This window comes from Ctenopharyngodon idella, chromosome 3 (assembly GCF_019924925.1).
Source record: "Ctenopharyngodon idella isolate HZGC_01 chromosome 3, HZGC01, whole genome shotgun sequence".
NCBI lineage: Eukaryota > Metazoa > Chordata > Actinopteri > Cypriniformes > Xenocyprididae > Ctenopharyngodon > Ctenopharyngodon idella.
Genome location: NC_067222.1, coordinates 11,086,641 through 11,110,556, shown reverse-complemented (window position 1 = coordinate 11,110,556; position 23,916 = coordinate 11,086,641). Strand labels below are relative to the sequence as shown.

At 34.4% G+C, this 23,916-nt stretch overlaps 1 protein-coding gene across 1 annotated transcript in view; it reads right to left on the bottom strand.

Moving 5' to 3' along the window:
* LOC127509832 (protein NLRC5-like) overlaps nucleotides 1-23,916 on the bottom strand; it is a 98,593-nt gene that overhangs the window by 63,929 nt on the left and 10,748 nt on the right. Inside the window, exons 4-20 of the mRNA XM_051888906.1 lie at nucleotides 21,994-22,080; nucleotides 18,773-18,909; nucleotides 17,928-18,026; nucleotides 17,614-17,676; nucleotides 17,316-17,420; nucleotides 8,530-8,586; nucleotides 8,230-8,334; nucleotides 7,327-7,431; nucleotides 7,012-7,068; nucleotides 6,695-6,796; nucleotides 6,173-6,271; nucleotides 5,375-5,479; nucleotides 5,083-5,199; nucleotides 3,798-3,882; nucleotides 3,193-3,388; nucleotides 1,254-3,093; nucleotides 36-206 (exon numbers count right to left, since the gene is read on the bottom strand). Of these exons, the coding sequence (XP_051744866.1) occupies nucleotides 36-206; nucleotides 1,254-3,093; nucleotides 3,193-3,388; nucleotides 3,798-3,882; nucleotides 5,083-5,199; nucleotides 5,375-5,479; nucleotides 6,173-6,271; nucleotides 6,695-6,796; nucleotides 7,012-7,068; nucleotides 7,327-7,431; nucleotides 8,230-8,334; nucleotides 8,530-8,586; nucleotides 17,316-17,420; nucleotides 17,614-17,676; nucleotides 17,928-18,026; nucleotides 18,773-18,831 (3,365 nt within the window). The 5' untranslated portion in view covers nucleotides 18,832-18,909; nucleotides 21,994-22,080. The remainder of the gene's footprint in view (nucleotides 1-35; nucleotides 207-1,253; nucleotides 3,094-3,192; nucleotides 3,389-3,797; nucleotides 3,883-5,082; nucleotides 5,200-5,374; nucleotides 5,480-6,172; nucleotides 6,272-6,694; nucleotides 6,797-7,011; nucleotides 7,069-7,326; nucleotides 7,432-8,229; nucleotides 8,335-8,529; nucleotides 8,587-17,315; nucleotides 17,421-17,613; nucleotides 17,677-17,927; nucleotides 18,027-18,772; nucleotides 18,910-21,993; nucleotides 22,081-23,916) is intronic.

The following is a 23,916-nucleotide window of genomic DNA, read 5'->3' as shown; positions in this document are numbered from 1 at the left end:
TAACTGATGGTATTGTCTGCTGTCACACAACTTACCTCAGTATCTCCAATTTACACTTTACACTATTCAGTCCAGCGCAGAGCAACCTCACTCCTGCATCCTGCAGACTATTATTGTCCATAATCAGCTCTTCCAGATTGTTATCTGATTCGAGAGCTTTAGCCAGACTTGAACAGCTTTTGTCTGTTATGCTACAATCGTTTAACCTACAAGAAATAATTCAGAACACAAAGTAAAATTTTATACAAACAGTGGATTTGCTATATACAAATATTTTTTAAAAAGCATTTATTTATTTTAGATGAACAATACATATGCTCTAGGATGATGAGCTACATTGCCAATACAGCTAGTCTTATTCTGCTACATAAAAACAAACATGCTTGAATAAAATGGTGGGACATTGTAAAGTGCTAAATGTAAAAAACGCTTAACAAGGTAAATGTATTATGACAGTGATATTAAGACATCGAATTCAGTATACACCCTAATGATGATGAATACTATATAGATGTAAGCAGAATATGAACTCAACATGTTGTATGTCACTATAATTTGAATTTAATTTTAATGATGTGTTTTTAATTATCTTAATAATCAATAATGGTTATAATTAACTATTAAAAATAGTAAATTAATATGGTTAATAACCTTCATATACTTTCATATACATCTGGTATGTGATTACTAATTACTCATTGAGGTTTTTGATAAATTATGTTTTTGTGTTTATCTTCTAAAAATTAAATCTTCCTATATATCCTAATCATTGTTCACATGTAATCATTACTTCAATGAGCCCATTGTTTCTGCCTTAAATTAATACATTGTTTAAATTAATAGATTGTTAGCTAACTGCGTGATTTGTATATGTATATTTGTGAAATTGCATAACTTGCCCCTCTGATAACAGATCACTCCAAACTGTAATGTTGAAATGCATTTTCTGTTTGAAACGATATATATATATATATATATATATATATATATATATATATATATATATATATATAGTGAAAAGTGCTATACAAATAAATGTGAATTGAATTGTTTAAATAATAGGTTTTCGACCTGGCTCCTGGAGGCCCAGTGTCCTGGAGAGTTTAGCTCCAAACCTAATTAACACACCTGAACCAGCTGATCAAACTTCAGGATCACTTGAAAATCACAAGCTGAAGCAGGTTGAAAAGAAACTTTGCAGGGCACTGGGCCTTCAGGAGCCGGGTTGAAGACCCCTGCTTTAAATGACTTACACAGCTCTTTTGGAGATTTTCACAACTTCCAATAGTCTAAAGAGACACTCGTCTGATTTCTTGAATTTCTGAAGCTCAAACTCCTTCATCTCTTCCTCTGATGTCAACAAAACAAAGGCCACAGCAGACCACTGGGCAGGTGAAAGGTCAGCAGATGAAAGACTTCCTTCACTAAGTTGAGTCTGAATCGCTTTCACCAGAGTTTGGTCGTTCAGTTCATTCAGACAGTAGAACAGATTGATGGATCTCTCTGGAGACAGATTCTCTTCTAACTTCTGCTTGATGTACTGAACTACTTCATTGTAGCACTGGTCATTGCCATCTTGCTGTGTCAACAGACCTCGTAAGAGTGGACGATTGGTCTGGAGTGACAGACCGAGGAGGAAGCGAAGGAAAAGATCCAAGTGTCCAGTTTCACTCTCGAGCGCCTTGTCCACTGCAGTCTTGAGCAAATCAATCATGTCTTCATTTTTGTTTTCCTGTTTTGTAGACTCCTGAACAAACACACTTTTCTTGTTGATGTCTAAAAACAGATGTGCATAAAGTGCTGCTATAAACTCTTGAATGCTCAAGTGAACAAAGCAGAAAGTGGTACCGAGAATGATCCCTTTTTCCTCCTTAAAGATCTGGGTACACATGCCTGAATACACTGATGCTTTAGAGGCATCAATACCACAGGATTCCAGATCTGTGTCATAAAAGAGCAGATTGTTTCTTTGCAGCTGGTGAAATGCTAGTTTCCCCAGTGAAAGGATGGCATCTTTATCCCAGGAAATATTGGGTGTGTATTCTCCCTCGTACTTTCGACGACTCTGCAGGATCTGAAATCGGAGAAAGTGTGTGTACATCTGTGTCAGAGTCCTGGGAGTGTCTTCAGTATTTGATTCCTGCAGTGTTTTAGAGGTGTCATCACCCTTATTTTTTTCCAGATCATTATTTCTTTTCTCCTCCAAAATGTTCTGGAGAACAGTGGCTGAAATCCAGCAGAAGACTGGGATGTAGCACATGATAAAGAGACTCTTTGATTGTTTAACATTATCAATGATTTCATTGGCCAGATCCACATCAGTGAATCTTTTTCTGAAGTACTCCTCCTTCTTTTGTGCATCATTGAATCCTTGTACTTCTGTCACACGGTCAATACATTCAGGAGGAATCTTAATGGCAGCTGCTGGTCTGGTGGTGATCCAGATGAGAGCAGAAGGAAGCAGATTTCCCTTGATGAGGTTTGTTAGGAGAACATCCAAGGAGACTGGTGACGACACATCACGGCATGTTTCATTACCATCAAAGTTCAGAGGAAGACGACATTCATCCAATCCATCAAGGATGAAGAGGAATTTGAATTTATCATTTCTTGCCAGGTTCAGTCCTTTTATCTCTGGGAAAAACTGACTTATAAGACTTGTCAAGCTTTGTTTTTCTTTCTCCTTTAAGTTCATCTCTCGAAATGCAAGGGGAAATATGAAAGTAATATCCTTATTTTCTTTTCCTTCAGCCCAATCCACAATAAACTTTTGCACAGAGATGGATTTTCCGATGCCAGCAACTCCTTTTGTCAGTACAGTTCTGATCTCCTTGTCTTGTTCAGGTGCTTTAAACAAATTTTTGCATTCAACTGCTATCTCTTGTGATTCATGTCGCCTGTCAGCAACCTGAACTTGCCTTACTTCGTGCTGTGTATTGACTTGTTTAATAGCACCCAGAGTCATATAGAGATCTGTGTAGATGTTATTCAGAAGCTTGGAGTCGCCATGCTTTGCAATTCCTTCAGATACAGACTGATGCTTCTTCTTCAAATTTGATTTTAGCGGTCGCTGATGAATGAGGACCAGCTCATCTAACACACACACACACACAAACAGAAATATATGCATCATTATCTCTTGTACATTTTATAAATGACAATGACAGATTGTTATGCCCATGAACCTCTTACCTTGTAGAGCATCTGCAGCCTCAACTTGCTTCATATCTCTCAGGAAAAAGAGTGTCATATCAAGAGCTGCTTCTTTGACATCACGCATTTCCTCTATAAAGTCCTGCACAAAGTATTGTGTGTTCTCTTTTTTTAATATTTTCTTAAACTTTTCCAGCTCATTCTTCAGAAATATGAGTATTTTGTTCTCAACAGCCTGAAAACAAAGCAAGAAAAAATAAGGCAGAGAACAAAAAAAGTAACCAAATCCTATACATTAAAAACATGTTTTAAATATGAACAATTTATGTGTAGTACAAATTCCAGGCAAGTAACAGTAAAATGCAAGGTAAATTGGTGATGAATACAAAAACACAAACAGATAACAAGAACCTGTTATGGATCAAATCCAATAATGAACATGATTTATTGGTATCTTAGCAGGAATACACAAAAATGAAGATGCAGGTACAAACAGGTCTTTAATAAACACCAACAGACGGCAGGCAGACAAACGAACACCACGTGACATTAACGAGACTGGGCGATAAACACTGAGAACACTGGAAATTATATGGTGACACATACATACATAAATCTTGAGCATTTATGAATTTTTGACTTGCCTTGAAGATCCAAAGAAGATTTTCTCTGAAATCCTTGCGGTTGCGGTAATTCTTGTAATCTGAGTCCGATTTCTCAAATTGAACCCTGGTAAAATAAATAAATAAAGGTGGATTTTATTAATTTATTTATTTGAAGTCTCAGCTACTAAGAGGGGCAGAGTTATTTGGAGACATTATTTTCTTGGCTGTAATAATATACTGTAATAATAGGCTTTACAATAGTTGCATATGTCTTCCTCTTGAACCTGATAACTCAAATTTATGTTCCAATTTAAATGTGCTGAATTTAATGGGATAGTTCACCCAAAAATGAAAATTTGATGTTTATCTGCTTACCCCTAGGGCATCCAAGATGTAGGTGACTTTGTTTCTTCAGTAGAACACAAATGATGATTTTTAACTCCAACCGTTGCGGTCTGTCAGTCATATAATGCATTGAAACAGTAACACCATCTATGAGAATAAAAAAACATGCACAGAAAAATCCAAATTAAACCCTGCGGCTCGTGACGACACATTGATGTCCTAAGACACGAAACAATCGGTTTGTGCAAGAAACGAAACAGTATTTATATCATTTTTTTACCTCTAATACACCACTATGTCCAACTGCATTGAGCATCCAGTGTGTGAGGTCTGAATGCACTCTTTGTCGTATATGCACGAGACATCACTTCCGGCATCAGAGCGCGTTTTCAAACCTCACACACCGGATGCTCAAGGCAGTTGGACATAGTGGTGTATTAGAGGTAAAAAATGATATAAATACTGTTCGGTTTCTCACACAAACCGATCATTTAGTGTCTTAGGACATCAATGTGTCGTCACGAGCCGCAGGGTTTAATTTGGATTTGGCTGTGCATGTTTTTTTTTTACTCTTATAAACGAAGTTCCCATTGACATGCATTATACGACTGACAGACCGCAACGGTTGGAGTTAAAAATCATAATTTGTGTTCTACTGAAGAAACAAAGTCACCTACATCTTGGATGCCCTGGGGGTAATCAGATAAACATCAAATTTTCCTTTTTGGGTGAACTATCCCTTTAACTTGCAAAAATTGTTAGTGTGGTTCATATTTTCATTGTTATATGGATCACTGCCCATGGTCAAATTGCTTTCAAAAAGTACATGCACATTACATTTTAATAACCATGTTACATATTATAGCTTATTAAGTCTCTAGAAAAAAAATAATAAACATTTTGGCAAAATAGATCCATTTATGTAATGATTCATGGTAATAAATTGTAAAAGGTAAACTGTGGTATCTTCTGTTCCCACCTGTTAAGAAGAAAAGTTGCCAGTTCCACATCACTCTTCAATCCCTTCTGTGCTTTTAGAGTTTTCCACCGTGAAAATTCTGCACCAATATTTACTGTGGTCTTCTGCCCTCTGTTACTAAACCACACACAAAAAGATGAAAATCACATAAAATTGAATGGGTTTGCAGCTGTCAATTTTATTTGTTCAAACGATTGTCAAACCAGCAGCTTATTACTACCTTCTTTGTCAGTACAGAAAAGCAGTTGTTGTGAAATTTAGTTTTATGATACAAAAAGAACACAAGAAATACCTTTTGGAAGGTGATGGTGTTTCCTCACTGAAGTTCGGTCCATCACCTTTTGAATGGTCACTCTTCATGGACACAAAGCTGGATACATGTGAGCCTGATCTTACACTAATGACATGAACAGCAGGGGAAAAAAAACAAAAAAAAAACACTTTACTACACAAGAACCTTCAGTCTCATTTCAAGAGATTTGTTGATGCAAATAATACTTTGATGCAATAAAGCCCCTATATGGAATGTATATATGCTTGATTGCCCGTTCTCTATTTCCACTGTGAACGTACAAATTCTAGTGGCTACCTGTCTAACTGAATAACCATGTTAACATCGCTATAATGCAAAACAAATTAATTATACATTTTGTTTTGTTGATATTGCAGTACAATGACAGATAAATATTTCAGCAAATCTTACATAATGGTAGATTTAAACCTTATGTTAATTTAATCCTCCATATTACTTGCATGTGTTTATTCTGTTTTGGTTTTGTTCTAGTTATTGTACCTGTTTCTTTTGTTCCCATTTTTACGCCACTAGCTACTTTCATTGGTAGCTGCTTAGTTCGTGACATGATCTTAGCTCTGTTAATTACCTCCCCCTATGTATTTAAGCCCTTAGTTTATTTTCAGTTCTTTGTTCAATCTCATTTATTAACGTATACATTGGTTGTTATTCTGTCTTTTGCTCTTGTGATCTATTGCGCATTTGTTTTGGATTCTTCTTCACTGTAATAATACAGCCATACACCCTGTGACAATCTGTGGATCACCAATATGATACTTTGAGAAACAGATGAAATACCTTTTGTAAAATGGTGTTTTCTCATTGAAGTTTGGTCCATCACCTTTTGAATGGTCACTTTTTACAGACACAAAGGATACATGTGAGCCTGATCTTTCACTAATGACAAAGAGACAAGAGAGAAAATTTTTCAGTCTCATGGCTATGGTTCTTGAGGAACTTTTTGTGAATTTGTGAAGCATGGACTCGAGCTGAGTAGATCCCCTTTAACTGCAGAGCTTGGTCTGAATTATGATTTTAATAAATTACACATGGGTTCTCACTTTCAGCTTGCCTTCAGAGGATTAACATTACACAGACATTGTGCTCAGTGATTTATTCTTGTATTTAGTCACACATACCACAGTGAGGAGATTAGTTACTTTACAGACAAACATCTGGATACATATGAGCTTGAACTTGCAATAATGACACAAAGGACAGAGAGAAATACAACTGACTACAGGAAATTCTTCTAGGTACATTTTAAAATGTTCACACAAAAGCTCACATACAGTAATCAAGTCTTTTGTTAGATGTTACCTTTTTTTAGATGGTGTTTTCTCACTGAAGTTTGGTCCATCACCTTTAGAATGGTCGCTCTTCACAGACACAGAACTGGACACATGCGAATCTGATCTTACACTAATGATAAAAAATAAATAAATAAATAAAAAAAATTCTACAGGGGTTACTCATTTGAGGGGAAGTTCCAAATGGTAATTAAATACAGTATAAACCTTATTATTCATTCAAGTTCTGGTTTCGAATTACTTAATTGTCTATATTATGAAAAATTGTGAAAAATTTAAAAAGCCCATTCACAATTTAAAAAATGTAACATAAAACATGTGGAATACCTTTTGGTTCGTGATGGTGTTTCTTTGCTGAAGGACACATGTGAGCCTGATTTTTTACTATCACAAAGAGTAGAGAGTAAAGAAAAAAAAAAATTACTAGAGTCTTAGATTTAGTTTGCAATTAAGAATATAAATGCAATTTACTGTATCAAACTACAGTTTAAACATGCATTATTATTATTTCTCAACTGTGACAATAGAAATTAATTAACAGAATGCTTTAAGAAACAAAACTAGAAAGTTTAATGAAAAGTATATATTGAAATACGTTATAACAGTCTAGGTGTGACCAACAATAAGCAACATACTAAATACCTTTTGGTAGATGATGGCTTCTTCTCACTGAAGTTTGGTCCATCACCTTTTGAATGGTCACTTTTCACAGACACAGAGCTAGACTCATATGAAACTAACCTTTGACTTTTGACAAAAAAAAAAAAAAAAAAAAAAAAAAAATTACAGGAGGTTCCTCAGTTTAATATATATATACATGCATGCTATATTATAATAATTCATTATTATTCTTTACTCAACTGCAAAAGGAGAAATTAGCCAACATTGTATGAAACACCATCAAGACTCCCCAACACACCGAATTTTCCCATCTATACATCCTATGTCATGTTAAGTATAGGTTTCAGTTTCTGCTTCATTGGTTGCCTTGATTATTAAGTATATTTTCAGTGGTTGTCGTGGTTATTCATGATTTAATTAATTTCACACACCTGTTTCTTATTTTGATCATTAGCTTGCTCTATAACCTTCAGATTTTTGTGTTATTTGTCTGGCATTGATTATGTTTAGAGCACACTGTTATGAATATTCCATGCTGAGCCTTGCTTGTATCTTCATTATGATTTGTTTATTAAAGTATATTGGTGCATTTGGATCTGCTTTGCCTCGTCATAAGCTCATTTCCATGTTCTATATAAGCTTATAATTTCTGAGCGTTAGTTATCTATTGACACAGTATGAATGGGTTAACAAGGCTATTCCTTTCTTCTCAGCCCATCAACAGACCGAGTTTCTTCTGATGATTTTGGCTTGATAACTTTGTACTTATGATTTCAGTCAATTCTCTTGTAATGAACTGAACACTTGGATAAATATTTGACAAACCAAATGTGACTAATATTTAACTCAAAATTTGAGAAACATAACTATAAAATGTTTTATTATAGTTTATGTGTGACCAACAACGAAGAACACGTTAAATACCTTTTGGCAGGTGATGTTTTGTTCTCACTGAAGTTTGGACCATCACCTTTTGAATGGTCACTCTTCATAGACACAGAGCTGAATACTGGTGAACCTGATCTTTCACTAAAGACACAAAGAGACAAAAGAAAAAAACACCATTAAAGGAGGTTCTTCAGTCTCATCTGAAGAGCATTAGTTCTCCTCACAACTATAAATGGATAAATGTTTACATGTGATTGTCTGTTGTCAGTCAAGATCATTCACATACACTACAGTAAAAAAATAAATAAATAATGTAATGAAAAACACATGGATTACCTTTTGATTTGTGACGGAGTTGCTTCACTGAAGGACACGTGTGGGCCTGATCTCTCACTAACAACATAAAGAAGGTTCCTCAGTCTATATGCAATGCTATAATGCAATTGTTTTTTTTTTGTTTTGTTTTTTTGAGAAACAAAACTTCTTTCAGTTTCATTATAAATATTAACTGAAATACTTTAAACACAGTCAATCTGTGACCAACAATGGGAAACTCTGAGTCTGATCTTTCACTAATGACACAAAGAGGAAAGAGAAAGAAACATTTTACTGAATGGGGTACTTCAGTCTAATTTGAAGTGATTTAATATTGTAAAAGGCAGTTTAACAAAAACTATATGTCTGGTGTTGCAGTGAAGAGTACAATGATGGAGAATTTGATAACTTGGTCTTTAATCACAAATATGACAGGGAACACTGTGTTGTTAACACTGACAACACAGAACAGTGAACTGAGGAAACTAAGGGCATAAATACACAGGGAGTAATGAAGTAACTAAATGAACAATAGGTGAACATAATCAGTAACTAAGGCTGTGTTTACACTGCGAGTATTAAAGGGATAGTTCATCCAAAAATGAAAAGTACCCCATAATTTCCTCACCCTCAAGCCATCCTAGGTGTTTATTACTATCTTATTTCAGACAAACACAATCAGAGATATATTTAAAAATATCCTTGCTCTCCTAAACTTTATAATGGGAGTGAATGGGGGCCTTTTTTGAAGCCCAAAATAAATGCATCCATCCATTATAAATATAATCCTGTAAGAATGGATTTTACCAAGACTGAATTCAAGATTCCTATCCTGTAATAAAACAATAAAACTCTCTAATCTGAAGAAAGGATCTGCGAGAAAGTGCGCAGGACAACACCTGGCTCGACCTCCTCTCTTCCCCCCATGCTGAGTTCCTGACTCCTCACACCCTCTCCTTCCCCTCAGGCCATGCGAGTCTCACAAATCTGTTATCTTATCTGTTTTAAGTGACCTCAATGTAAATATTTCTGGTGCGACTGGTAAGATGGTTTCACTCCCACATCAATAGAACAGACAAGAATAAAGAAAACAAAACCTGTTCTCCTGGTGTGGGAGATGCCCCAATAAAGATCTTTATTAACCATTTGTTTTGATCCCCAAAACCAGGCGTGTGACCCTTTGGGGCACGAGAAAAGGTCCAACAAAAGCTGCATAAATATTTGGGTGCTAAATGTTTACTGTCCTTTTGTTAGACTTGGGGTATTTAAAGGGATTTGGCAAACCACTCAAGGAAGAATCTGCATTCAGAACTTCCCGCACAATTGCTGTGTGTATCTCTCTATTTTTGCCAGGTATGCTGACTCTTTGAAATTCTTTTTTTTTTCGTTGTGAATTGTACTTTGTATTTTTATGCTGATCGGTTGTGTGATGTATTCTTTTTAATTCTTTTAATTGATGTTTTATCCTGCCTGGCAAAACAATAAATGTTAATCTTGATTTATCTTGGATTCCTCTAAAATCATTATGACTAGTAGATTATTGGAGTCCGTCATTTCCGTAAATCTGCGTCAGGACAGGTCAAGCCAGAGAGCCCCATGAAAGGAGCATGTTGGCACATCATGGGACTTTTTGAGTTTGTCTGTTATTGAATTAGCAAGTTGCAGTATCGTGACTAAGAAAACTGTATTTTTGTATGAACAAGCATGTGGCGGTTCGACTCAAATGCATTAGTAAACTCTGCACCCTCTGACTAAGAATCATAAACTGGCGAATTTATGTCCGTGAGAAAGTTGACTTGCGCCAAATGAGTAACCCCTAATGCGATGCATGACGTAGGAGTATCGTAAGCTTACACGCCTCTCAGAGTTCAAACAAATAGGGCTGTGCAACAAACTCAAGCTCCTCTTCTCATATATCGAAGTCCTCTGACATTTCTCTCTGACAATGATCGTTTTAGACTTCTAATTCATGATTAGTGTTTTGTTTTACTCTATACTCTGTGCTTCCGTGCTCATTGTTACGTCATGTTTTGGTCAGAGGTTACTCTTCCGCCTCAAATCGATGCGTACGGTCGTCTACCAGAAGCCAGTTATTTTACTTTATAAAGTTTTAAATATGGATATTTGTCTTACAAAAAACCCATTGCTTCATTTCAGAAGGCCTTTTTTAACCCCCTGGAGCCATATGGATTATTTTTTATGATGGATGGATGCATTTATTTTGGGCTTCAAAACATGCACCCCATTCACTACCATTATAAAACTGGAAAGCCAGGATATTTTAAAATATATCTCCGATTGTGCTCGTCTGAAAGAAGATAGTCATACACACTTAGAATGGCTTGAGGGTGAGGAAATCATGGGATAATTTTCATTTTTGTGTGAACTAATCCTTTAATGCACAGATCCGACCTTTTGACCATATTAGATTTTTTAGCCAACCTTTTTACATTCACCTTAAACAGGACTGGTATCCGATTTCTGTGTTTACATTCACAATTCCCGACCAAAATGATTGTGTGTAAAATCTTTACTTTGCACATGGTAGAACCTTGGTTAGAACCAAATCTTTGTGGGCAAATGTGTTGTCCTTATTTTGTGGTGTTTTGGAGCTCTTTGGGGAATTGGATATTCGTGTTTAGACATAGGTTGAATGTCCAGATATCGGCTATGTATCTAATTTAAAAAAAAAAAAAAAAAACATTTGGAAGTGGCTCTGACTGGATGCGAAAAAAATCATATATATTGCGGACTTCTGTGAAATGAATTCCAATCTGTGTCAGATATTTTCAGATTTTTTTGAGCCAGTGTAAATGCAGCCACACTGGAACACATTAGGAAACTAGTTAAGTTCTACTAGTTAACTTTTTTGTACACTACCACTGCCAAACTATCCTCAATTTGTTATTTGGGTGGACTGAGTTTCTTCTGATAATTTTGGCTTGATAACTTCATATTTATGATCTCAGCCAATTCTCTTGAAGACAAGTCTAATATGGTGTAATGAACTTGGACAAATATTTGACAAACCAGCTGTGGCTAAATTTTGACTGCAAATTTGTGAAACAAAACTCTGAAAAGTTATAAAGTATTCGTTGAATTTCAAAATTGTTTATGTGTGACCAACAACAACAACAAACACATAAATACCTTTTGGCAGGTGATGTTTTGTTCTCACTGAAGTTTGGTCCATCACCTTTTGAATGGTCACTCTTCATAGACACAGAGCTGAATACTGGTCAAGTCAAGTCACCTTTATTTATATAGCGCTTTTTACAATGTAGATTGTGTCAAAGCAGCTTTACATTGATAACTGGTACATTGTTTGACTGCACAGCAGCTCTTAAAGAATAGTGTCAATGCAGGCAGATCAAAAGCACTGTTGAATATCAAAATGTCAAGTCAAGTGTCCCCAACTAAGCAAGCCAGAGGCGACAGCGGCAAGGAACCCAAACTCCATCAGGTGACATCAGGTGGCAGACAAGTGGCAAATTGGTGTTAAAATGGAGAAAAAAAACCTTGGGAGAAACCAGGCTTAGTCGGGGTGCCAGTTCTCCTCTGGCCAACAGTGCTTTGTTACAATTCAGGTTGCTATCATAAGTCCAATAGGATCGCAACATTAAAAGTATTTATTTCAGTTCCATCCAATTGAGGATCGTATTCATCACGCCGGTATGGACGGTTGTTGAGGAACTGTGTCGTGGCTGTCGTGTCGATGAGGCCTTCACAGGGGATGATCTAGTTGACTCAATCTCTGCTGATACTTCAGGGCTGCGTTGTGGTCGTGTCAAGGTGCAGGTCCTTGGTCTCACCTGGATACGGCCCGGATCCGGTTGACTACGGTGAACCTCGGGATAAACAGAAAGACTAATATTAGCGTAGATGCCATTCTTCTTCTGATGTAACGAGTACATCAGGTGTTATAGGAAGTGTTCCCGGTTCCGGCTGACCTAATTTATGCAGCCTAATAATCCTTTAACGGATTTGGAAATATAAATTGGTAATGTGTTATGTGTATGCCAGGTTAAAGAGATGCGTTTTTAGTCTAGATTTAAACTGACAGAGTGTGTCTGCTTCCCGAACAATGCTAGGAAGATTGTTCCAGAGTTTAGGTGCCAAATAGGAGAAGGATCTACCACCTGCAGTTGATTTTGATATTCTAGGTATTATCAGCTGGCCTGAATTCTGAGATCGCAATAGACGTGAAGGACTATAATGAATTAGGAGCTCGCTCAGGTACTGGGGAGCTAAACCATTTAGTGCTTTGTAAGTAATTAGCAAGATTTTAAAATCTATACGATGTTTAACAGGAAGCCAATGCAGTGTTGACAGAACTGGGCTAATATGGTCATACTTCCTGGTTCTAGTAAGAACTCTAGCTGCTGCATTTTGTACGAGCTGTAGTTTATTTATCAGGCGAGCAGAACAACCACCCAGTAGAGCGTTACAGTAATCTAGCCTTGAGGTCATGAACGCATGAACTAACTGTTCTGCATTTTTCATTGAGAGCATATGTCGTAGTTTAGATATATTTTTAAGATGGAAGAATGCGGTTTTACAGATGCTAGTAACATGGCCTTCAAATGAAAGATTGGTATCAAAGAGCACACCTAGGTTCCTAACTGACGACGAAGACTTAACAGAGCAGCCATCAAGTGTTAGACAATATTCTAGGTTATTACGTGAAGAAGTTTTTGGTCCAAAAATTAGAATCTCTGTTTTTTCTGAATTTAGTAGTAGGAAATTACTGGTCATCCAATTTTTTATATCAGCTATGCACTCCGTTAATTTTGTGAATTGGTAAGTTTCGTCAGGGCGCGAAGAAATATAGAGCTGAGTATCATCAGCGTAACAGTGAAAACTAACGCCATGCTTCCTAATGATATCTCCCAAGGGTAGCATGTACAGAGTGAACAGTAACGGTCCTAGTACTGAGCCTTGTGGTACTCCATATTGAACTTGTGATCGATATGACATGTCTTCGTTTACTACTACAAACTGATAACGGTCAGATAAGTATGATTTGAACCATGACAATGCAATTCCACTAATGCCAACATAATTTTCGAGTCTATTTAAAAGAATATTGTGATCAATAGTGTCAAATGCTGCACTAAGATCCAGTAACACTAATAGAGAGATACAACCACGATCTGATGATAAGAGCAAATCATTAGTAACTCTAATGAGAGCAGTCTCAGTACTATGGTACGGTCTAAATCCTGACTGGAAATCCTCACAGATACCATTTCTTTCTAAAAAGGAACATAGCTGTGATGATACTGCCTTTTCTAGTATTTTTGACAGAAAAGTGAGATTTGAGATCGGCCTGTAATTGACTAATTCTCTAGGATCAAGTTGTGGTTTTTTAATAAGAGGTTTAATAATAGCCAGCTTAAAAGTTTTTGGTACGTATCCTAATGATAAAGATGAATTGACGATATTGAGAAGAGGGTCTATGACCTCTGGAAGCATTTCTTTCAATAGCTTAGTCGGTATAGGGTCTAACATACATGTTGTTGATTTTGATGATTTAACAAGTTTAGACAATTCTTCCTCTCCTAAAGCAGTAAATGAATTGAATTTTTCCTCAGGGACACTACAATGCACTATCTGACACGATACTGTAGTAGACGGTTGCATGGTTATTATTTTTTCTCTAATATTATCAATCTTGCAAGTAAAGAAGTTCATAAAGTCATTACTGCTGTGCTCTTTGGAAACATCAGAAGTTGAAGCTTTATTTCTTGTTAATTTAGCCACTGTATCAAATAAATACCTAGGGTTGTGTTTATTTTCTTCTAAGAGTTTTGAAAAATAGGCAGATCTAGCAGATTTTAAGGCCTTTCTGTACTCAATCATTCTCTCTCTCCACGAAATACGAAATACTTCTAGTTTTGATTTCTTCCAGCTGCGCTCCATTTTTCTGGCTGCTAACTTTAGGGCCCGAGTGTGGTCATTGTACCATGGCATTGGATTAATTTCCTTAATCTTTTTTAAACGCAAAGGAGCAACTGAGTCTAATGTGCTGGAAAAGACAGAGGCAATAGTTTCTGTTGCAACATCGAGGTCTTCTAAGCTGTCTGGTATGCTAAGGCGATGAAAATGATCAGGAAGATTATTTATAAAGCAATCTTTAGTGGTAGAAGTGATGGTTCTACCATATTTATGGCATGGAGGCAGTTTAGCCGCCTTGACTAAATGTAGTATACACGAGACTAGATAATGATCTGAGATGTCGTCACTCTGCTGCAGAATTTCAACAGCATCAATATCGATTCCATGTGACAATATTAGATCTAAAGTATGATTATGACAATGAGTGGGTCCTGACACATGTTGTCTAACACCAATAGAGTTTAGAATATCTGCAAATGCCAATCCTAATGCGTCCTAATGGTGAACCTGATCTTTCACTAAAGACACAAAGAGACAAAAGAGGGGAAAAAACACTATTAAATGAGGTTCTTCTGTGTCATTTTAAGAGCGTTTGTCCTTCTCACAACTATGAATTGATTAATGTGTTTACATGGGATTGAATACTGGTGAACCTGATCTTTCACTAAAGACACAAAGAGACAAAAGAGGGGGAAAAAAACACTATTAAAGGAGGTTCTTCAGTCTCATTTGAAGAGCGTTTGTTCTCCTCATAACTATGGATGGATAAATGTGTTTTGAAAAAACATTTGGAAGTGGCTCAGACTGGAGAAAAAAAATCAGATGCAAAAAAATCAGATATCTTGTGGGCTTCTGTGCAACAAATTCTGTTTCAGATAAAAAAAAAAAAATCAGATTTTTTTTGTGCTAGTGAAAATGCAGCCTAAGAGTAGACTAGTAAAAGTTAGAATGACAGGGAACACAGGCAAACAGGCACAGGGAAAACAGAACCAAAACACAATGAAACTAGACAGACATAGAATTACATATTAAATTATAACTGCGCATGATTGTTTTTTTTTATCTTTTGAATTTATGTTTGATTGTTTAACAAGCAAGTAACTTCTTACTATTGTCACGCTGAGTAGGACTGGATGGGAAGAAGTTCTTCTTAAAAACATTTTTGTACACTACCACCAGATTCATGTAAAATTGTGGATAAATCTAAAATAATAGATTGTTTAAACGAACAATTTGTGGCCTCTGGGCAAATAATTTGATCTTTTTACTCCAGCGTAAATCATTTCAAGTTAGACCAAGTATTTGATTTTAGCCCAGTAACAGTTTTAGAGGTTAAAAAGGCACTTAAAGATTTAGATGGTAAGAAACTGGCTGGTCCAGATAAGTTGGATTCATATTTTTTAAAGTTTTTTTTTTTTTTTTTTTTTTATCTACAAATGAAATTCCTTCTATCTGGAAAACTGCTTATGTTCTGCCATTATTTAAAGGGGGTGATCCAACTGTACTAAATAATTAAAGGCATATTTCAAAATTGTCTATTTTAGCTAAGGCTTTGGAATCACTTGTGAATGATAAATTAAAAGAATTCCTATCCTCAAAAAATGTCCTATCAGACTTCCAATCCGGCTTTAGAAAAAAACATAGTACATCCACAGCAATTTTAAAAGTATTAAATGATTTAATGGTTTCATTGGATAATAAAAACCATAGTGTTGCTCTTTTGACTTATCTAAAACTTTTGATACTGTAAATCATAAAATTCTGAAACAGAGGCTTCTTAGTGTATATTAATAATATTGTGACTAATATCACACATTCAAGTTTTCATTTATATGCTGATGATTTGGTGATTTAGTCCTCTGCATCAACGCTGGATCAGGCACTGAGTCATCTTCAGTTTGATTTTGATGCAGTTCAGCATACACTGAGAGATTTAAAACTTGTTTTAAATGCGGAGAAATCTAAAGGTATGATGCTTACAAAAAGAAAGTCTGCACTTTCAAAGTCGTGCTCATTTACTACTCTGCACGGTCCGGAGATTGAAGCAGTATCTCCAGTATAAATACCTGTAAATAGATTTTTTTTTTCTTTTGAGCCTTATGCTCAGCACCTTGTGAAAAAAATTAAAGCAACTTAATTTATAGCATTAACAAGATGACTTGTTGAATTAATTTTGGGAGCGACGACAATTTATTTTTAGTCCAGTTCCTGTATATAAGATTAGTATTGACAAAGTTCAGAGGCTGTCATATATGTGAATCAACTTACTTTGTGTATTTTCAACAGTTTCAATATGAAAAATAACTTTTATATTGATTCAATGGATTAAATGCATTTTAATTGCATTTTGGAAGAAAAAAAAAAAAACGTCATGGATTTATTGCATTTTGGGGAAAAATAATCAGTTTTTATAATAAATCTTTGAAAATCAAAATCTGGATTTGAATTTTTAATGTTATTATAACCTAAAGATGCTATGTGAAAGTTTGCAACAGAAAATAGTGGTTTTCATCTTGCCACTTTGTTCTGCCACTATATAAACTACCAACTACTGTATCCTTCATCCCTTTATAGACTTTAGACTCCTGAAAAGCTCATTTCTGCCTTCTATATATGCTGAGTGTTGGTTATCTACTGACTCAGTATGTCTGAGTTACTTTGGTGGACTGAGTTTCTACTGATAATTTTGGCTTGATAACTTCATATTTATGATCTCAGCCAATTCTCTTGATGACAAGTCTAATATGGTGTAATGAACTGAATACTTGGACAAATATTTGACAAACAAGCTGTGGCTAAATTTTGACTATTGCAAATTTGTGGAACAAAACTCTGAAAAGTTATAAAGTATTCGTTGAATTTTAAAATTGTTTATGTGTGACCAACAACAACAACAAACACATAAATACCTTTTGGCAGGTGATGTTTTGTTCTCACTGAAGTTTGGACCATCACCTTTTGAATGGTCACTCTTCATAGACACAGAGCTGAATACTGGTGAACCTGATCTTTCACTAAAGACACAAAGAACAGAATGAAACAAACATTAAATGAGGTTCTTCAGTGTCATTTTAAGAGCATTTGTCCTTCTCACAACTATGAATTGATTAATGTGTTTACATGGGATTGCCTGTTCAGTCAGTCAAGATCATTTACTCACACAGCAACAAAAGGTTTAAAATATGTAATGTGTAACACAAGGAATACCTTTTGGATTGTGATGGAGTTTCCTCATTGAAGGACACATGTGGGTCTGAATCTGATCTCTCACTAACAACACAAAGAAGGTTCCTCAGTCTCATTTGAAGAGATTAAATTCAGTTGGTAATAACACACAATTGAACAAACGTACATCAGCCTACTATTACTCTCCCACCAATGGAAGGTAAAATTAGCTAATCACAGTGATATAATGAAAATGTCTATTTCAGAAACAAAACTTTAAAGTTTTATGATAAATATTCATTGAAATGCTTTAACACAGTCAATGTGAGACCAACAGTGAGAAACACATGAAATACCTTTTGGTAGGTGTTTCTTCAGTGAAATATGGCACGTCACCTTTCGACTGGTCACTCTTCACAGACTCAGAGCTGGAAACCTCTGAGTCTGATCTTTCCCTATAACACAAAGAGGAAAGAGAAAGGAAGAGAGAAACATTTTACTACATGTGGTACTTCAGTCTCATTTGAAGAGGTTTAATGTTGCAAACAATAGTTTAACACATAATATAACTGTGCAATACTGTCATTTTGTTTTGTTTTTATTCATTTTTGACATATCTGATGGTCTAATAGGCGAGCAACTGCATACTCCAGACACTTTCATACAAAGCAACACACATTTAATTCAAGATAAATACTGTATTAATATCCGTGATCTTGTGATACTCTGAGTTACAGCAACATGAAAACAGGAACAAAGTTGTAACACCTGGAAGATCCCTAATGTTTAAACACCTCAGCCAATAAACCTCTGTGACCTTATGAATGTAAAATGCCTTTTATGGCAGAGAATCTAAAGTTCTGAGGTGACAGTTAATTTTCAACCCTACAGCTCTACTGGAATCTGGACAAGCCAGTTTCTTCATTTCACTTTATTCCTGAGTGTTTGTTGCGTTCTATACAGACTTTTATAAACTAACTCTAAATCTTATTTAGTTTCTTTCTGCTGTTCTCCTGTCATGATCACTTTAGTTTATCATGATTTCAGTAAAGCACACATTGTAATGAAATGAATACTCAAAGTTTATGACTGTTGATTGATGATGACTGACAAAAAACTAAAACTTACTCTGCCTTAGGGTAACGCTACAATTTTGGCACTTCAGTAGTGTTTAAAATGACTGTGAAAACTGCAGTCTTACCTCTGTTTCTCTGAGAGACTCATCTTAGAGAGAGAGTCATTTCCTCGTTCCTCTGACATTACTGCGGCTAAACTGCCATTGAAAACAGATCAACACTGGGATCTTCTTGTTGAAGAAATTCAGCTGCTCAGAACGACCTGGACATGAAGTAAATATAATGATGAATGTTGAGTTTACAACAACAATAACAACAACAACAAAAAAGGTTCATAAAAATAATATGGGCGCAGTTTAAGGATAACTCTTCATAACATATAGCTCTAATAAATATAAATAGCCAACACTATGCATGGAGTAAACATTATTCCTGCACTAGACTTAAAACATCAAGGGAACTTTTTGTATTAGTAACTATAGGTCTTTTGAATACATCATTCATTGAATACATCGCCAGGCTCATACTAGGCTTAACTGAATACTAATAAATGTAGTCTACTGTGCTCATTGAAATGAAATATTCTATTAATTCATAGCTGATTTTTGTCAGATTCTTTTTTCTTTTTTTTTTTTTTGACACAAAGACATTACACCGCGCGCTTCAGCTCAATACTTTCGATTTCTTTTCATCTTTCATCTTGACTTTTCATCATCACAAAACAACCGCCTAAAAGGAAGGAAATTTAAAAAAAAAGAAAGAAAAAAAAAAGCATCGTAATACACTTATTTAAAAATGGTTATCTGATCATTAACCTAATTATCAATAACTGTGATCGAGGACGTTTTAAAACTTACTTGCATCAATACCGGTCTGGAGCACCCGCGTGGACAGAATGGTTTCGTTTTCTCTTTATGGTTAGTCACATGGTACAATTCCTGTAACAGCCAAACTATTTCTACTGTGATTTATGAGCTTGTCTGAGCATTTGTGAGCTCTGTAGATTTGTTCATGGTTAAGCACTGACTGGCGGTTGTAACATCCTTATTTTAAAGCCTCAATAAATCTTCACTTTTATGTCTTCATCAAGATCTTTATCAAGTGCAAAGCAAATCATGTAGTTATTAGATGCGATCATTTGAGAAGTGATAAAATAATATATATAATATAAATAATATATAATCTTTTCTCACCAAATGCAAATGCAAATGCAAAAAAAAAAAAAAAAAAAAGGGGGGTAGATGTTCGGGTGCCTCCCAACGGATAAGTTTAATTAAGCAATCTAATAAGTTACTTTAACTTCACATTATCTTTATTAGCCTGAAACATAAAATAACACGAATTGCATTTTAATTTATTTTTCATTTCCAACACTTTTAGTTTCGTTTACACAACATGAGTCAAGCTTTTGAATATTAGTTTAGCATTTAGCACTTTGTGAATAATACAAAAATGACAATTATTTCAGTATTTCTTTTTAAATCAACGAAACGTTAAAGGACTGGTTGAGACGTAAAACCAGATGCTGTAAGAGCTACATTTCATTTTATGCCCATTAGATGGCGCTAACCCCATGGTACATAACTACAGATTCAAAAGGATCGTTCATCAAAAAATGAAATAATTTTCTCACCTTCAAGATGTTCCAAACATGTATTTATTTATTTCTTTGGTTGAACATAATGGAAGAAAACTGTGGGTAACTAAACAGCTGATGGACCCCACTGACTTCAATAGAATGAAATTCAGAAGCATTTACGTATTTATGTTTAAATATCCATTTATCAAAATGCAAAGTTAATGAATTTGTTTAATTAATAAAAAAAACAAACTTTTTTTCATTTTGTTTTTAAATTTAACATTATTTTATCTTCAGCATGGACAAATCTAGGAAAATACTATACATAACCACAATTAAAAGAATCCATGTAAAAAAAAAAAAAAAAAAAAGAATTAAAAAAAAACAAATTCAGAAATAAATGTACAGATTTGTAAACTGCAAATAACATCAGCGTAATTAAACTTCATTTACCTAGTCATCTAGCTGAGTTTTTGTTCACATTTTTAATTTTTAGTTGTTTTTAAATGAAAAATGGTTCATCACAAACTATATTGAAATGCTGATTTATGGTGATCAGTCAGTCTGTTGATACCAATGAAATGAGCTGTTTACAGGTGATTTAAACACATGTTAATGAATGAGCTTAAAACAGGAACTACTGAAGCTTTTGAACCTGACAGGATCATCAGCAGAGATCTGACTTTAAGTGTTTGTAGTAGAAACAGATCGTTTGAGTCAGGGTATATATGCTGAAAGACTATAAAACTGCTCTATAACAGTGTTATTTTTCAGTCTGTGGTGAACAAAACAATAATAAATCTAAATAAATACAAATGATACCCATCCTTACAGTTGTGTTTACTTTTTCCTTTATGTGTTGGAAACTGTTTTATTAAACACTACAATTTCCGTACAGCAACAAAACATTTCCATAAGAAATATAGTTTGATTTTCTAATAACTTTCAATAAGGGAATTAGATCATTAACTTCTTTCTACTGTGTATGTGAAACCGACAATGATCAGGCCTTTTTAAAGTCAGCAGACACCAGAAAATAGGCACGAATAGCATTGTACCTGAAAAATAAAACATTAAAAGATGATGAAATGCTGAATAAACTGTTGATTAAACTGAAATGTTGATGCTCTCAGTTGAAAGCCCAAAATACTATCATGGTGCTTCATGGCTTTCAAATATTACAAAAATTATGAAACTGTTTTCGTTGAAAGTAGATCATCTTATGATTCGTGCCAATTTTTCAGTAGAAATATTGATAGTTCATCCAAAAATGAAACTTGTCATCGCTTGCTTTCCCTCAAGTTGTTTCAAACCCATATTCATTTCTTTCTTGCGCAGAAAACAAAATAAGATATTTTGAAGAATGTGGGAAAATATTGTTATCTATCGGCACATTCTAAACATTCAATGTGGCCCAATCTCCTAAAACTACAACACAGGGGACAACCAATTTTCTTACACATTTCTCGTCATAAACACCAAGATAACGGCAGTATATTTTAAGTTAAAAGACAATATTTAAGCGTTTTCTCCGCCAAAGGAAACCATTCCCAGATAGCACACGTATGTCTGCACATCTATTTGACATCTGACATGTCCTAGATGTAATGAAGATGAGCAAACACTCTAAAGAATATGTCTTCCAGATAAACACACACATCAAATAAATGTCTCTGAAATGTATGTGTACTATCAGGGTTATAAAGAAAACTATAAAGAAAAAAGAAAGTTCACCCAAAAATGAAAATAATGTCATTAATTACTCACCCTCATGCCGTTCCACACCCGTAAGACCTTCGTTAATCTTCAGAACACAAATTAAGATATTTTTGATGAAATCCGAGAGGTTTTTATCTTCCATTGAAAGCAATGAAATTTAAAACAAGTACATTCAGACTGAACATGTTTTCAAATATTTGAGTAAAGTTATAATTAAACTTAAAAAAAAAAAAAAAAAAGTAAAATGTTTCAGTAATAATATTCAATTAAGTGATTTACCTTTTATAGGAACATCTATTTAAAAAAAAAAAAAACACACAATTGTTTTAAAATATACTAATTTCCTCAACTCTTACAACCTGGTGGAAAATAAAAAAAATAACCAAATCTATGGATGGATCACTGTATGCATTCTCCAATTAGCCATGACTTTTATTTAGACTAAAAGCATCTTTATTTCTGTAAATGGAGTCAAAAAGGGTATTATTACTCAGCTTCATCATTTATTTTATGATAACAAGTTTATCTTCTTCAGAGACTTCACATCTACATTTGATATTCCTAAATGAGAAATAATTCATTGTATATAAAGAACCTAATTAAAAGTATAATAAACATTAATTATAATATACTTCATTTGTGACTCATGTTAAAGTTATTTCACCTTCAAAAAAATATTATCTAAATTATATAGATTAATTAATACTTAGCACAGACATCTTGTTGTACCTACCTACTGAAATTGTGTAAATATATCTTTGAAAAATGTATCTTTATCCCCTGACCCAAACTTCTGGGTACAAATTTGTAAAAATATGTTTTTAATTTACAACTTATTCAATATAAGATCATGCATATAATATATGTTACACAATATAAAGAATGAGTTTTTCTAATTCACCCATGTGTCCATTATAACCAGACACATTTCTCCATTCTTTATTGTATTGTACCCCCGTTCAAATTTTTTTGGTTAGAGGTTACTGAGAAATTGCACATTGTCCTTAAGATTAAAATACCATTATCCCCTTCTCTCTGTCAGGATTATGTTTTGTTCGTTGTGTTGTTCTGTTTCCCTGACCTAGTTTTCATGTGTGTGGCAGTTTGTCCCCTTAATTTCTTTCTATTAGCTAACCCATTAGTTCTCCCTGTTATTTAAGCCCTGTTTCTCTTCAGTTCCTTTGTCCAGTATCATTTGTGTTTGTGTTGTGGTTGAAAGTATCTCCTATAATTATTCTCCTGTGAGTTTCTCTTGGATTTTGTTTAATAAAAGGACTGTTGTGAACACCTGACAGTATAAAGATCAAAAGATTTTTTTTACTGTTTTTAAAAGAAGTCTCTTCTCCTCACCATGGCTACATATTTTTTATCCAAATACAGCAAAACCAGTAATATTACGATTTTTTCCCCCCAATTTAAAATAACTGTTTTCTACTTGAATATATTTTAAAATGTAATTTATTCCTGTGATCAAAGCTGAATTTTCAGCATCATTACTCCAGTCTTCAGTGTCACATGATCCTTCAAAAATCAGTGGTGTACAACTTTTTTCAGGATAATTTGATGAATAGAAAGTTCAAAAGAACAGCATTTATCTGAAATAAAGCTTTTGTAACATTATACACTACCGTTCAAAAGTTTGCCGTCAGTAAGAGTTTTCTTTTTTTAAAGAAATTAAAGAAATTACTTTTATTCAGCAAGGATGCGTTAAATTGATCAAAAGTGACAGCATAGATATTTATAATGTTGCAAAAAATGTATATTTCAGATAAATGCTGTTCTTTTGAACTTTCTATTCAAAGAATCCTGAAAAAAAAAAAATTCTACACAACTGTTTTATTTTAAATTGTAAAATATTTCACGATATTATGGTATTATCAGTATTTTGGATCAAATAAATGAAGCCTTGGTGAGCAGAAGAGAATTATTTTAAAAACATTTAAAAAATCTTTCTGTTCAAAAACTTTTGCC